Source organism: Chelon labrosus (assembly GCF_963514085.1).
Source record: "Chelon labrosus genome assembly, chromosome: 3".
Classification (NCBI taxonomy): Eukaryota; Metazoa; Chordata; class Actinopteri; order Mugiliformes; family Mugilidae; genus Chelon; species Chelon labrosus.
This window is the reverse complement of record NC_140339.1, coordinates 28,661,234-28,676,439: the sequence shown is the minus strand read 5'-3', so window position 1 is coordinate 28,676,439 and position 15,206 is coordinate 28,661,234. Positions and strand designations below refer to the sequence as shown.

The 15,206-nt window shown below is 40.4% G+C and overlaps 1 protein-coding gene across 1 annotated transcript in view; it reads left to right on the top strand.

Annotated features, from left to right (window-relative positions):
• Nucleotides 1–15,206, top strand: part of adamts17 (ADAM metallopeptidase with thrombospondin type 1 motif, 17) — a 92,977-nt gene that overhangs the window by 55,316 nt on the left and 22,455 nt on the right. The window contains exons 11-15 of the mRNA XM_084574984.1: nucleotides 2,647–2,748; nucleotides 2,894–3,039; nucleotides 3,389–3,558; nucleotides 7,224–7,351; nucleotides 12,086–12,206. Coding sequence (XP_084431110.1) covers nucleotides 2,647–2,748; nucleotides 2,894–3,039; nucleotides 3,389–3,558; nucleotides 7,224–7,351; nucleotides 12,086–12,206 — 667 coding nt within the window. The remainder of the gene's footprint in view (nucleotides 1–2,646; nucleotides 2,749–2,893; nucleotides 3,040–3,388; nucleotides 3,559–7,223; nucleotides 7,352–12,085; nucleotides 12,207–15,206) is intronic.

Genomic DNA, 15,206 nt, shown 5'->3' with positions numbered 1-15,206 from the left:
GTCAGCTGTGTTGGGTTTCACTCTGAGCAGCTGGATCAACAGTTAGTTTCACTGGAATCACTGCGGCACAGAACGTAGAGAAGACGTCTCAGTAGATGTGTGTAGAAGGCTCAACAAGGGCGATTTTTCTGTGCTTGTCTGGCCACTGAGACACGTGAACCGGGAACTGTGCTTCAAAGACTAATTCCAAGAAAGCGTCTTTGAGAAAGATTGTGATTGAACTGTAGTCAGAAAACCTTCCAGTAACACCAAACACTGTTTCTTATTCTAAAATGAGGATCCATTTGTTACCAGAGATCAGACAGCTGAAGCTTGCACTTTCAGTCTCTCCTCTTTACTTTACTGATGAAGTGTTCTTCACTGCTGTCACGTGTGATATCCTGATGATGTTGCACACCACCAGTCTTAACACTTTATAAGGCAAGGAACCATATTTGGTAACTTTGTGTCACGGTGCCTCTCAGTGAGGTTTAGTAGCATGTGGTTTTCGTCCAGCCAATCAGCAAAGATCAAGGCAACATGCTCAGGTCAAATCAAGGTCAAATGTGGTCTACAAGGTCCACCTTTGCATGAACACTGAGGGTAACTGCTTTATTCTTAGTGGCCCAGTGTTGTCTGTTGTGATAATGTGTATGTTGACAAGTGCCTGAATCAGAACTTGTGTTTTAGTGGTCTAAATACACGTTTACATTTGTTTACATTTGTTTACTACTTAAGGGTCGTCAGCTCCTTTGTCCAGAGTATCCTGTGGACCTGACTTGCCTGGTCTTGCACTCTCAGTCGCACACAAGACAATAAACTGACACGCAAAAGTTAAAAATAACTGTATTTAAATTAACGTATATGGGTTTTATATCATATCATTGCAGCTATTGAGACTGTATTACTTTATTTTGTATTATTTTGCATGTCATTTATTTATTTATTTATTTATTTTGATGCCTGTTGATCACACTGGTCATGGATATTGCCAGTCTTGGAAAAAGCAATGGACAGAAGTTTTGCTTGTTTGTTTTTTCTTTAGCAGTTGCTTAAGAAGTTTTGTTGTTCTACCTTCCACTTCAAATCATTCCAGATGCTTTTATTGGATTTTGACTTTTCCCCTCTTTAAAAACTCATGTGGGCTTGTTCTAATTATCATGTTTAAGACCGGTTATACACCCTTACATTCATTTTACCATTCATAAATGTCCTCTCCCTTGCACATTTTTCACTCATGACACTCCATATCACCACGCAACAACAACAACAACAACACAGGGGAAAGACTGAGGATACAAGAAGTGAGAAAGGATGAAAAGACAACTAGAGAACTACAGCATGCATTTGTTTCTCAACTCACTTTGAATGAATTACGTCAAAGATGACCGGAAGAGGAATAAGCGCTCTATAGGAGGCGGTCAAGCTCAAGTAATTATAGCTGACAATTTAAAGAGGGAAGCAGTGTAAAAGTCCTTTGTGTTGTCACCCGCAATGATAAATCCAGATGAAAGACCAGATCACAGTTCATTTTGGTCTGCTCTTTGTGGTTGATATAGCTATGTACATGCATTCTGTATGTATACACACATCTACACGTAATGCTCAATCAGCTTTTTTGATTAAGGCTTGCTGTGGTAGAAGAGCAAGAATTCTGGCAATTCAGAAGCCTAAAGTCCTGTATCTATGGTCGGACAGGAGTAATGTGTTAAGGGAGGGAACTTACACTCCAACTACCACGCTCAAGACTGGAGACGATCACATGTGAAAGCTTTCTGACAGCAAGGCTCCTAGAGTAAACTAGACTAAACACACTCAGTGCAGGCTAAAAGTCGTTGTAAAATTAGATTTACGTGCAGCATGTATGTTGCTGCAAACTGTAGCAGCATGTAAACAGTAGTAGCCAGTCAAGGCATGAAGGGTTGAGGTAACCCATTCATCTTTGCATGTTATGCCTTTCTCAGTTTTTAGTTATTAAAATAGTTGAGATTCCAGCAGGAGGACTGTTGCAACTAAAAGCTGATATTAAGTAGGTTGCTTCAGTGTGAGTCCACCTGGTAGTGGTGTAATGCACAACCTCAGCAAAGGAAACTAGAGGATTATGAGCTTCAGGCCTGTCATTTGATTTGGAAACTTGTAAGTAATGTGTAGACTTAAAAGAAGAGCTTCTGTCCATTTTTGTTGCCGACCTGCAGACCTGTATTTTAGTCCGGTTTCTCTGGGTTTAACCCATGCAATACCTGACATGCCATTGTTTATTTATTTTTTCTGCAGAGAAAATAAGGTTTTTATTTGACAGGATTGTATCGGAGGCAGGGCATTTTTCATTTTCCCCTTATTTAATAAGTAAATTATATCATTTTATCATGGTGTTGGAGCACGGGTGTACTTTAAAAGGCTCAGACAGCCTAATTGTTTCCTTTCTTTGTAGGCAATTAATGTTCTGGTTGTGAGTTTATAAAAAGACAACAAAGAAGAAGTGGTTTGGAATTAATTAGTACATTTGAATGTTTTATTGACTTAAAAGGGAAAAGTGGTGAGTGTTACACTGTTACACTGTTATATTGTTGAAGGGAGTAGCTGATCTAATGCTGAACTGACCTTATAAATGCCAGTGTTTATGTGATAATATATGGTGTCTTCTCTGTGTCTCTGTGGCTGCATCAGCACCTTATGTGTGCTGGCCTGTGGTGTTTAGTAGAGGGAGATGCATCCTGCAAGACAAAACTGGATCCTCCTCTGGATGGAACCGAGTGTGGAGCGGACAAGGTAGATCTGCCTCACTCACACAATGTGCTTCCATTCATGGATGTTCAGATCTTAACCCCTGGCAGTGCATAGATGACATCTGCTATCTTGCCTAAATGATGAGTGTGAATTTCATTTCATTTGTGTGCGTCTGTGTGTGTGTCAGTGGTGCAGGGCAGGCGAGTGCGTCAGTAAGACTCCCATCCCTCAGCATGTTGACGGCGACTGGAGTCCATGGAGCCAGTGGAGCATGTGCAGCAGGACCTGTGGCACTGGAGTCCAGTTCAGACAGAGGAAATGTGACAACCCTCCGTAGGTCACCTGTCTGTCTGTCTGTCTGTCTGTCTGTCTGTGTCTGTGTGTGTTTGTGTCTTAGAGACAGATATTTCCCACATTATGTTGTTCTTACATGTAACTAAGAGTTTAAACAACATGAGTATGATTTATGTCTTAAGAGTGTATTGTAAGGTAAAGAATCTGTGCAGTTGAACCATGACCTGTTTGCAGTATATGATCAGACCTGCTCAGAAAAGTGATTCATTTACACTCACAGACATAAAAAACACTGAGTTTGTTCCCTTAACCAAGTCTTCATGCTGTGTCTTTGTGTGTGTCTGTGTGTATGCATGCATGCGCGTTTGCTTGCGTGGTGCATACGCAGGCCTGGCCCAGGTGGTCGACACTGCCCAAAGACCAGCGTGGAGCACAAGGCCTGTGAAGGTACTCCATGCCCTAAGGGGTCACCCAGCTTCAGAGACCTGCAGTGCCTGTCCTATGACCGACATTCCAGCAAGAAGAAGGGCACCATGCTGACTGCTATTATTAATGATGGTGAGGCGTGAGGCACAAACACACACTGCCCTCCTAACTAAGCAAATGTACCTTCTTTGTCAGCATGATGAATGGGAAGTCATAAAAAAGTACTACACAAAACAATACAGAAATGACAACAAATCTGGATCCCAGTGGGAGTCCATTACAGAGTTTAGGAGGCACAGTCTCAAAGGTGAAGTCACATTTACAAATGTTTAAAACATGATCTACGATAGTACAAAGATGAGTGTAATGTGACGCCTTAACCCCGCCGTGTCGGAACGCTGGTATTAGCATCCTGACTCCTGAGGCAAAGAGAAGGAGACGTGCTGTATGCCCCTAAACGCAAGCCAAAACACATACGTGTATGTACGTATAAGTTGTGCTTAGTAATTACATTACAGTGATTGTGTATTGGGCTCTGAGTGCTGCTAAAATGTGAGTGGCCCACAGTTGAATACTATGCCAGAACACATCTGGTGTAGGCACAATTAGCGATGCAGCACAGGCGATGCCGTTGCTGCTCCGCTAACCTGCTTCCCATACTGTGCCTCCTGTTTAAACATGTCTCATAGTGAGACATACATTTCCACATTTGTTCCAGGTTTAAGCAGGGCGTGTAACTCTGAGAAAAGCAATAACACGTTCTTCCTACAAATGAAAGGTGAATTCATAAGCAAACACAGTCTATTAAAGTTAATACACAAGGCAGTTGTCATTCAGTCACGAAAGAGAGTGTGTAGAGCCAAATAACGTATCATCACAACATAATTTTTCAGAAGGAAAATAGTTCTATTCTCAGTTCTAATGTGCTCATATGTACAAACTGGTGTCTAGAATATGATTTAGAATATAACCATGTTGATGGAATGTAGAATTTCGAAGTTTCTTAACATATCTTTTGAAAACCCCTATTCAAGAAATTCCTAGGACCTTAAGACCCCCAACCTTAAAATTTAAATTGGGCTGAAGCAAAAGACTCCTTCCTGGCTCATGGTCCTGGTATCATGTATGTTGTAATAACTGACAGACAGACATAATGCAACTAAATAAACTGAGGTTCATAAAACTGATTGTGACAAATCTGTGTATTTATAAGTTAAAATCGACATAAGGGCAAATAATGGAACAATATAGTCATCATGTAGTACTGAAATTAAGTATTTACCTGATTTTGCCAACAACCCAGTGTAATTTCTGAGCTGTGTTATTTAGGTGAAATTTACTTACAGGTTACAGATCAGAAACGTTGGCCATATTCCAGATTCTTTTCACTCTTAATGGTTATTGTGAGCAAACCACAGCCCCACAGGGATGTATCTACTGCAGTGGTCTTGTGGGTTTTATTTCCAATATTAGTCATATTCTTAACTCCCTGAGAGGTATCATGGTGGCTTTAAACCCATTAGTCATCAGAGAAGATAGTCATCATACCTGTGACCTAAAAAGGTTCATTGTTTTATTATGAGAATGTAAATAGAAAAATCTAGGGTGTGTATTTAGCTAAGTTAAAATCGACATGAGGGCAAATAATGGAACAATATAGTCATCATGTAGTACTGAGATTAAGTATTTACCTCATTTTGCCAACAAGGCAGTGTAATTTCTGAGTAAGTTTGCTGATTTTATGGCGCAGGAGCTGGGGTGGAGGTGGGTTGCAAAGCGGCTTGCTGAGATACAGCAAGGAAAGGCAGGCTAACTTAAATATAATGCGCCTATAATGATATGAGTTGATATGGGTTGGCTTATAGATAAAACAGCAGCTGATGAGCTTGGCTTGTGAGCTAAGCTGGTGCCCGTGGCCTGCCTGAACTCTATTCACAAAAAAGAACATATTTATTGTTTTCAACAATTTATGGTGTCATTTTTACTCAGCAGATGGAAGATTTTCTTCATGCAAGAAATATATATCCCATAATCATTGCTCCAATTGATATAATTTAATGCATCCATGAGCTTGGCAATGTCCTAGCTTTCAATTTCCCAACTGTGTTTGCATGTGTGTGTGTCCTTTACTCCCTGTGATCTTTCAAATATCTTCTTAAAGTGGACTGATATGGATCCAGACAGACGGTCCTTTATTCTCTTTCACAGCCTGCACAGCCGACTCAAGAAGTTTTCACCATGTTCTGTCCTTCAGTCAGCATATCTATTACAGATGTAAAAGAAGAGAACTAACAAGCTGTGCTGCTTTTGATTGATTATGGGAGCTTAAGTAAATGAAAAGCTGCCATTATTCCTCCAGTCTTCTTCATTAGCCTGCTTCATTTTATGTATCCATTATATTGGCAATCCTGGCAGTCCTTTTGTTTTTATTTAAACAGTATGTGAACGTGTTCCTGTGAAGGCAGACAAAATTTTACGCCTCATCCTTCATTCCTCCCTCCCTTCCACTGGTGTCTTTGGAATCAATTTAACATCATTTTTCCAGGATAGTGAATAATAGATGACAACTTTTATTCATTTGATGTTGGCTTTTATTCTGGAATGGATACAACTTAGAATGAGACAAAATTAAATACTTTACTAAATTAGCAGATTTTCAAAAATACACTATAGGGGTTCATAGAATCCATAAAGTTTGTACAAGTAGTACTTGCCAGCCCCCAAGGTTCAATCATAGCGTAGACTTTGTCTTAGTCATCAAAGACTTGGGTGATGCTTAAAACAATTGCTTGTAGAGACATTCAGTCAAAATCAAGCAAAAAAATAGCATAATGTCCAAAATTATAATTAAGAAGTAGATTTTATAAGGTTTAATACATATTATTATAGTATATAGGTATTTTTGATGTGTATCTACATGCACTGAGAATTATGTGCTTCAGGGTTAATCATATTTATACATTGAAGACTGAGACAGATACATTGAGCTAACCCAGATGATGCTAGTTACTAATCAAGCATATTATTGGCTTGATGTTTTGTAGTTTGGGCTGTTTGAGCTGTGTTATTGAGGTGAAGTGTACTTACTTCAGATGGTTAAAGAACTGAATCTATAAAGCAGGTTACAGATCAGAAACGTTGGCCATATTCCAGATGCCTTTCACTCTTAATGGTTATTGTGAGCAAACTACGGTCCCACAGGGATGTATCTACTATAGTGGTCTTGTTGTTGTTTAGTTCCAATATTAGTCATATTCCTAACTTCTTAATTAAAAATACTTCGTATATAACTTCTTAACCCTGAGAGGTTTCATGATGCTTTTAAACCCATTAGTCCCAAGAGAAGATGGTCACCATACCTGTGACCTAAGTTCATTGTTTTATTGTGAAAATCTAAATATAGAAATCAGTTCAGGAATTAAATAAATGATGTTTACTTGCGTGATAAATGCTCCCATTTTTCCAGGGAAGAGCTGCCTTCATTTTATTTTCTGCATCATAACTCAACCAGAATCAGCTGCCACAGCCGGTAATGAGCGAGCCTAATAGAAAACACATTTTACTCATCACTACTGAACAATACCCGATCACTGCACTCCACATTTAGGAATATGGCTATAATTCTTCTCATCTGTTTTCATTCATTGTCATTTTTCCGCTGTAATCTGTTTGTATATTAGTCATAAATATTTATGAATTGGATTAAAACATGTTTAAAGCATTTCATTTTTTTCTGTCATACTAACAAATGGATTTTGTGTCCCTCTGTGTGTGCGTGTCCCCGTGTGTATCAACAGAGAAGCCATGTGTGTTGTTCTGCAGCCCAGTGGGCCGCGATGTCCCAGTCCTGATGGCTGACAGAGTGATGGATGGGACTCCCTGTGGGCCATATGAGGCCGACCTGTGTGTTAACGGGAGGTGTCAGGTACACGAGCATGCACCACCAAAATCATGGAGTGAAATGGTACACATCAAACGCAATCAGACTTCCTTTTTGCCCACTCTTATCAAATAGGACCAAAGACAGCTAGCTTCTAGCTTCAGTAAACCTACCAACTTATCCTTCTTCTTAGGTTCACTCAGCTGTAATCCTCTGGCAATGAACTGAGCTTATGGCTAATAAGGTCATTGCGATGTAGGGTACAATGGGCCAGCGCTGTGCATCGCTCAGGTCAAGCATAGGAACCTCTTTGTCTTGAAACAGCTCAAGCAGCGTAAGCCTTGACGGTCCTGCAGCTGAATGATGGGCAGCTAAAGAGGCTTTCACCTACTCATGCAGCCTCCCTAAAGGGTCAAACGGGGCAACAGGTATCACTGACTTGCCGCCTTCCTCCTCTTCTGAGCGGATCAAAACACACTCATGTATAGCACTAAAACTGTGCCTAAACCTCCTGCTGATTGTAACCTGACAATTGTTCAGCTTACAAGACACATCAGAGATGAGGGCAATGTATTCACATAGAGCAGTGCAAGGTTTTGTGCCATATGACAGTATATTGGTTCTTACTGACTGTTACTGTGAATTGTGGTGCTATACAAGGTGCTATTACTGATACTGTAGATACTACACTGATGTGGTATGGATTTCAGTAGTCATTGTACTGCAGCCAGCTTGCAGTGCCTTGGCTGCAAGGCAAGCTGGTGGGTCGAGAGATAGGACTATAAACATTGTAAATTCCAATGTGTTTTCAGCAGCCAATAAGGTGGGAAGGGGGAAAAAAATGGGGAAAAAAAGAAAATAAATAAATCTGCATCCCAGTGCAGAACTGTGAAAGGAGAGTTTCCCTAAAAGCATCGATAAGTGCCTCATTCATTTTCTGTTATAACAGTGGTGGAGTGGATCCATAGCCTCCTTCCCTGGGGAGGGTTGAGGAGTTTATTTGGATCCTGTGTCCCGACTACAGTCAGTCTTTTGTGTTTATTTGCAAATGTTTGATGCTAGTGCATTTGGTAGGAATTCCCCTTCCTTCTGGCCAAGGCAGAGAGAGAAGGAGAAGGAGAATGTGTGTGTGTGAGAGGGAGAAACTAGCCCAGAAAGTCAAATATGGATGCAATTATGACGCACATGTGCTCGCAGAATACTTACTTCTTACATCTCTGCAATGACGCATGTGCCATTAACTATGCAGGAACACTAAGAATGAGTGCAGCTGAAGAATAAATTACATATTTGTTTGTTTTTAGATCAGTTCTCAGCTGAGTTGCTTTATAGGCGTCACCGTACAGCATTGCCAATGCACCGTGCAGTACTGACATTAATTTCCTAAAACTTCCAACCACTGTTGTAGAAGGAAACCCTGGACTGCACATAACCTTTTGTATGTTTATAAGTGGTGTGCACACATTGTATTTCAAACGTGAATGCAACAGAAGTATTTTAAAAATTTGAATTCTGCTAAAATTTGCTAATGAAATTGTTAAGAAAAAGAAGAAATATTTGCAATGATGAGGATATCTATCTGTCTCACTCAGTGGTTGTCTTTAAGAAGGATTAGACTAATAGAATGTACTGTAGGTCTCCCTTGTGCCTCCAAAACAGTTGTGAATGGACATGGGCCTTCTGAGGGTGTCCTGTGGTGTCTGGCAGCAGAATGTTGTTAGAGGGTGCCTTTGGGTCCTATGGGTTGAGGGGAGGGGCCTCTGTGGATCATCCCACAGATACTTGATCAGTTTGGGATCTAGTGAATTTGGAGGCCAGGTCAACGCCTTGTCCTGTTTTTCCTTTTTTTTTTTAGCTGTTCCTAAACTGTTTTTGTGTGTGTGTCTGTGTCAGGCTGCATCCTGCTGGGGATGGCTGCTGCCATCAAGGAGTGTCATTGCTATGGGGTGGGGGTGTCTGGTCTGGTCTAGGTGGGTGGTATACGTCTAAGTAACATCCACATGAATTCCAGGTCCAAAAGTTTCCCAGCAGAACAAGATGGTTAATGTTATTTACTATCAGTGGTTTTAATGTTGTGGCTGATCGTTGTATAGAATAATATGTGAGAGCTTAAATTGGCATTTTACTGAAAAAAATCAGATAGAACTATTGTATCATCAGTAACCGGTGTCATCATCACATGTATGGCTCTCTGATGCACAGCTTGGACTGTTGCATTACTGTCATATACATACAGAAACAAACCCACCATGCAATTCATGTGTATATTTTACTGCAGAGAGTTTTACAGTGACTTTGTTTCAAGTGCATGAAATGATACTGAATGAGTCCAGCCCTCTTAGATCTGATCTCTTGTCAGCTGATGTAGACGACACCCAGAAGGACTGTGGCTCATTGACACTCTCCGCAACATTGCTGGAGGAGTCTCTTGTGGAATGTAACGAAAGTGATCATTAATATCTCACACAGAAATATCATTTCTGAACTAAGCAGCCTAATTTCTGGGGTTTCTGAGGGTTTGGATACAGGTTGGAATTGAGGATTAGGATAATGTTAAGATGCACATCTAGACAGGAGTCTTGGCTTTGGTTTGTTCACCTCAGCCTTTGTTCGCTATGAGCATTCATGTCTTGTATTTGTTTGACTTTGCCAGAACATTTCAACCTGATTTTTATCTTTCATCTGAGACACTGAAGCCGTGGAGAAGGCGGAAGATTGAGAATCAACTGCAGACAAAAGAAAGAGGCAGATACTGAGGCTACAGAGGCAGGAGGAGGAGGAGGAGGAGGAGGAGGAGGAGGAGGCATGGATGTTTTTTGAAGCCTGGCATGTGAGACTTAGGCATGCTATGAAAACACTTGCAAGCTGAACAAAAAGAAAGAGAGGAAGCAGACAGGAAAAGGGGAGAGGAATATATTCAGTGGAGCTATGAAAATAGACTGGGCCTGGCTGAAGGAGTACCCTGGAAATCGGACTGAGATGAAGAGAGGCCCCATATGGCCCTTTGATTCAGCAACCTGTGCCTCATGCGTTGCTTTCTCTTGGCCCTTGTGTGTCTGTGTGTATTTATCTGGCTTGAAGTTTAAATTCCTCGTGTTGTGAGCCTCGGGAATCTGGGCCACAAGCAAGTAGCTGATTTAGACTCCCAATCACATGTACAGTCCTGACACATGGTGCCCCTCAAGGATCATCTTAATCGCCATGGCTGTATCTGTACGTAGGGACCTCGGTAGAAAGGTTTGCTAATGACACACTGATCTCTGCCTCAACATCTGACCCTAACCTCTGCCTTCTGGACCAACCTATTGGTCTCTGTTGGATGTCTCAAAACTTGTTGCAGCTCAGGGTGAAGGTTATTTTATTTAGTCCTCTCTAAGATAAACCAGGAGTCCAAGATGACTGTCAAAGCCCAACAGTATGTTAAGAAAGCAGCTAAAACGTGGGTTGTACTCTTCTGCTCTAACCATACTGTCAGCAGGTAAGGAGTTGTAAAATTGTGCTTCCTCCAAATGAGTTATGTTGTAATCATGTGAGATGTCTAAACTCATTTTGCATTTTATTGTAATAGAATAATTACCTCATGTAGTTGTGTGGAATACAAACTGTTCCATAGGTGATTGGTTGACTTTATCCTTAACTGAAGTTTTTAGCATGGTTTAGCACCTTTTCAGTTGGGGTCTTCAAATGGCATGCCAGAAGATCTTAGCCAGGTCTGTATCTAGTTTAATCAAAACATTGGATGTGTAGATCTCAGAGGCATTTTTTCCAAATCAAAAGACTAAAGCTCACCTTATCTTTAGTGGAAGGTGTGGTTGTGATATCTACAGCGTAGGTGTTTCTCTCTGCCCATTGTTCCATTGTTGCATTGTTGCGCTGTTGCACTGCAACATTGAACATATATTGTGATCAGGATCAGTCTGAGCTGTGCTTCGCTGTTACACTTGACAATTTGCATATGAAACACACAGAGTGTCACAGAGTAACTGTATTTCGATTCTTTCTTTTTAGTTTATAATAAGTTTATAATAAAAAAAAAACTGTACTGGGTTACCCACATATAAACTACAGGTACTGTACAGGAAGCTTATGTTTTGACTTGTCTCATCTTTGAACGGGAGACTAGTGTGGCTGTGAAATCATGTTTACTTTCTTTCCTTCACGCTTTTGCGATTGAAATGTGTTCCTGAAAAGGCGCAGATTGCAGAGCGTTATAGAATAGAAAGCAGAATAGAAATGTTTAAGGCTCAGTGACTCTGGGGCTGTGTGCACATGCCCTGTTTGCAGCAAGCTACTCTTTGAACTACTGGGAGGGTACGTGTAAACTCACAGTCTCAGGGGCCAGAAATAGTTTCCAGCCATTGAACAACTCATTATGAATGACTTCATGGCTCATTTATAGCCTATTGTTATCAGAAAACCTGACCTGTTCATGAGTGAAGGTATCAGAAAGTCACTTATTATATACTTTCAGAAGTAGGTCAGCTTCTATGTGAAAGTAGAGGCTGCTACATCCATTTCCTTACGTGTTAACTCCACCTTCTGATGGGTGCCTGAACTACATGTAACACAAGGACAAGCTTTTACCTCTTATGCAACTTTTTTTCTTTTCTAATTGAATTACACTTGTACACAAACCCGTGTTTGAATCCATGTCTTAAAACAGATGGCCGTAATCACAAAAAGAAACACAAACACTCACTTTAATGTCAGAATGCGCTGACCTGGCACCTCATCAGCCTTCCATTTTATAGCTGTTTTTTACTGATTTGTTTTGGACAGAAAATCGGCTGTGATGGCATCATCGGCTCTTCAGCCAAGGAGGACCGCTGTGGTGTTTGTAACGGAGATGGGCGCTCCTGCAAAATAGTGAGAGGAGACTTAAATCACACCAAGGGAATGGGTACGTGTGCTTATTTTGGTATTCTGCTTGTTTGCTCCGTGTCTTTGCTGGCTTATGCAAATCATAATGACTTTGTGTAGAACACAAGTAACCAGTCATTGCCATTCATTGCAGATGCAATGCAGTTTGTTTGATTTATTATGTTTATTTAAGCAATGGTGATAAATTACCAATTCTAATGACGTGCTGTCAAGGTGGAATGCACTCACACAAATATTCGATAGATTCATTGTTTTATATTTAGTAGAACTCTCTAGAACACTCTAGAATGGTCAAATTTAGTTGAACCAGTTTTTGCCTAAACATCCTATAGTCTGCAAGTACTTGTTAAACCATAATGCTTTATTTAGAGGTGCCACCACAATCAGAAGCAATTCCATTTAAATTAAATGTATTTATCCTGTTTGAGTATGGATTTGACACTACCACTGTATAATCTACAATACAATAGAGGCTTTAAGAGAGGATATCACAATATTGGACTTATTGCAAGTGTATGCTTTTGCTTCTTTTGTAAGAAATGATCCTTGTTTTTCAATGTTAAATTACCAAATGGAATCCATGCTACCCTGCACACTAATTCATTTAACATTTAAACATGGATTTATTTGTACACCCAACAAGAGGACATCCACACCTGAAATGCAATGTCAGTTTCTTATCAGGGTTTCCATTTGTCAATGATGATTCAGTATTAATATGGCATTTCATAATTCATAGTATTGGGGGAATAAGAGGTTTAGTTGGAAAAGTTGCCACTGCATGAGCTAACCTTACCATGGCAGTCTGCAAGTACCTTTGATTTCACGTATCTCTACTGTAATGTAGAAGATGCGTCTTTTTTAGTTTTAGCCTCTGCAGGTTGCTTATTACCCTAGTTTCTCAACTAATTCTAAACAAATATGAAATTTGTTACACATTGCTTCCTGCGTTCCACTGTGTGTTTATAGGAGAAACATACCTGGGACTCAAGCCCATACTATATACATGCGACTACAGATAGTCTTTCCTGAGCTTAACTTTAGATGGTTCTTTGCTCTGCAACAGGCTAAAATAATATGACATTAGCATTAGTAACGTTATCTCCCATTCTACAGCCATTGTTCTAGATAACGGAATGTAGTGTTAACTGCTGGTAAGACAAGTACACACGACATAAAGTGTCTGGTTGGGCTGGATATCGAGCAGAATTAAAGCCCACCCAACTGCATCATTACCCTAATTATCACTGGTGATCTGTGTGGCCAACAATGATCATGGATGTTTGGGAACTGGACCGGAAGATAGTGTGTGTGTATATTGCACACCACATGCTTGGTGTGGTCCACAGGACATATGACCTCCATTCCATTTCCTTGTCTCGTTCTCCAGTAACCACTAGGCAGTGTAAGAGGGTATCTACCTGTGTGATGGCTAAACCCAGAGCTGTTCCCAAGTGTTTCTCATGTAAGGTGCATGCAGTGTGTGTGTGTGTGTGTGTATGGGTGTGTGAGCGCACAAGCCTGTTTCCTGCACTGCCTGGAGTGTTTCACTGTAAGTAGATGGGAGAAGCATATTTGTGGGCTCCCCTGGAGGGTGTAGTCTGAATCTGAGAAAAAAAAAAAAAAAAAAAAAAAAAAAGCTCGGTTACAGTTGCATAACCAGATGTTTGACCTCGTTACCCCATAACCCAGCCATTAGGTATGCCAGGGATGCATTCCTTTCATCCAAACTGTTTCCCTCTCCCCATTGCTCCTGCCAAATGGAGGAGTAGCAGTGGAGGGGGAGGAAACAGTCGTGTGTAATAAAATGCTGGCTTCACACTGCTGGATCTCCACCCTGAACACACATCTGGATCTGCTGCCAGCAGACAGGGTCGACATTTACAATACTGTCTGAAACATCACACTTTCAAATTTGGCATTTTTCTCCTTCTTCTTTATGATCAAATATGCAGCTCTAGATCCAGGTGAGCCCATGGCAGTCTGTGTCTAACAAAGGTGGACTGGCAAGGTGGTGGAGGGTTGGTGGATAAAATTGGTTGGCTTTGAGGAGGGGGTGGTGTGTTTGTTCATCGTTGATACAAGCTGCCCATACCATCAGAAAAGATCTGTACACGATCAGTTTCAGCCTGGGCTCACAAAATTTTGTGTCATGAACGCAAGGTCTTGAAATGCAAAATACCACATCTCCACATGAAGAGATACACAAAAAAGACATGGCATGTAGTTGGATGTAGGCCACTAGAATTTAAAAACTTGCACACTATTCTTCAAACCTTAACTTAACTCAAAACTCATATATTTACATATTTTTACACTAGAAAATGAATTTAACAGTTACTGTATTTGTGTTTCTCAAACTATTTTTTTTACAATCGAATGACCATTGACGTTCTTTTTTGGTAAGGACTGATGTTTTGATTATGTATTGTGTTGACCATAGCTAAGGCTTTTCAAATAGGCAGAGGAGGAGCAAATCCCTGCTGTTAAAATATATTCATTAGTTTCTATTTATAATGTGTGTCGGTCCACAGAGGATTCCACATAACAAATGTAAAAATAAAGTACATAAAACGTTTTAATATCCTGTCTATGTATAAGGTTTCAATCAGTAAACCAATTACACAAAGGCTAAATCACATATCCAGGCAGATGGAAGACTGTGATGGGAAATCCAGGCCAGAAAATCCACTTTCAAATATTGCAACTCATATTAATGGCAGGACTTGCAATCCTTTGGATCATATTCTAGCAAAGGATGATAGTATTGACATTTACGAATTCACCCACTGCATTGTATTTGCATTTCATCATTTGGGTTCATTTCACAAAGTTTTTGCTGCTGTCTTTTCAGTGTGTCTGTGTTTGATGTCACTTTGCTGGGCTGTCAGTCACTGTCACAGGCAACTGTGTCCTCATAGTGTGAACCTGTGTGCTGTGTGTTTGAAGGATTATATAGTTCTAAGGATGATCTGGTAAGTATGGTGTCATGTTGGTGCCTGAAACGTTTAAATAATTA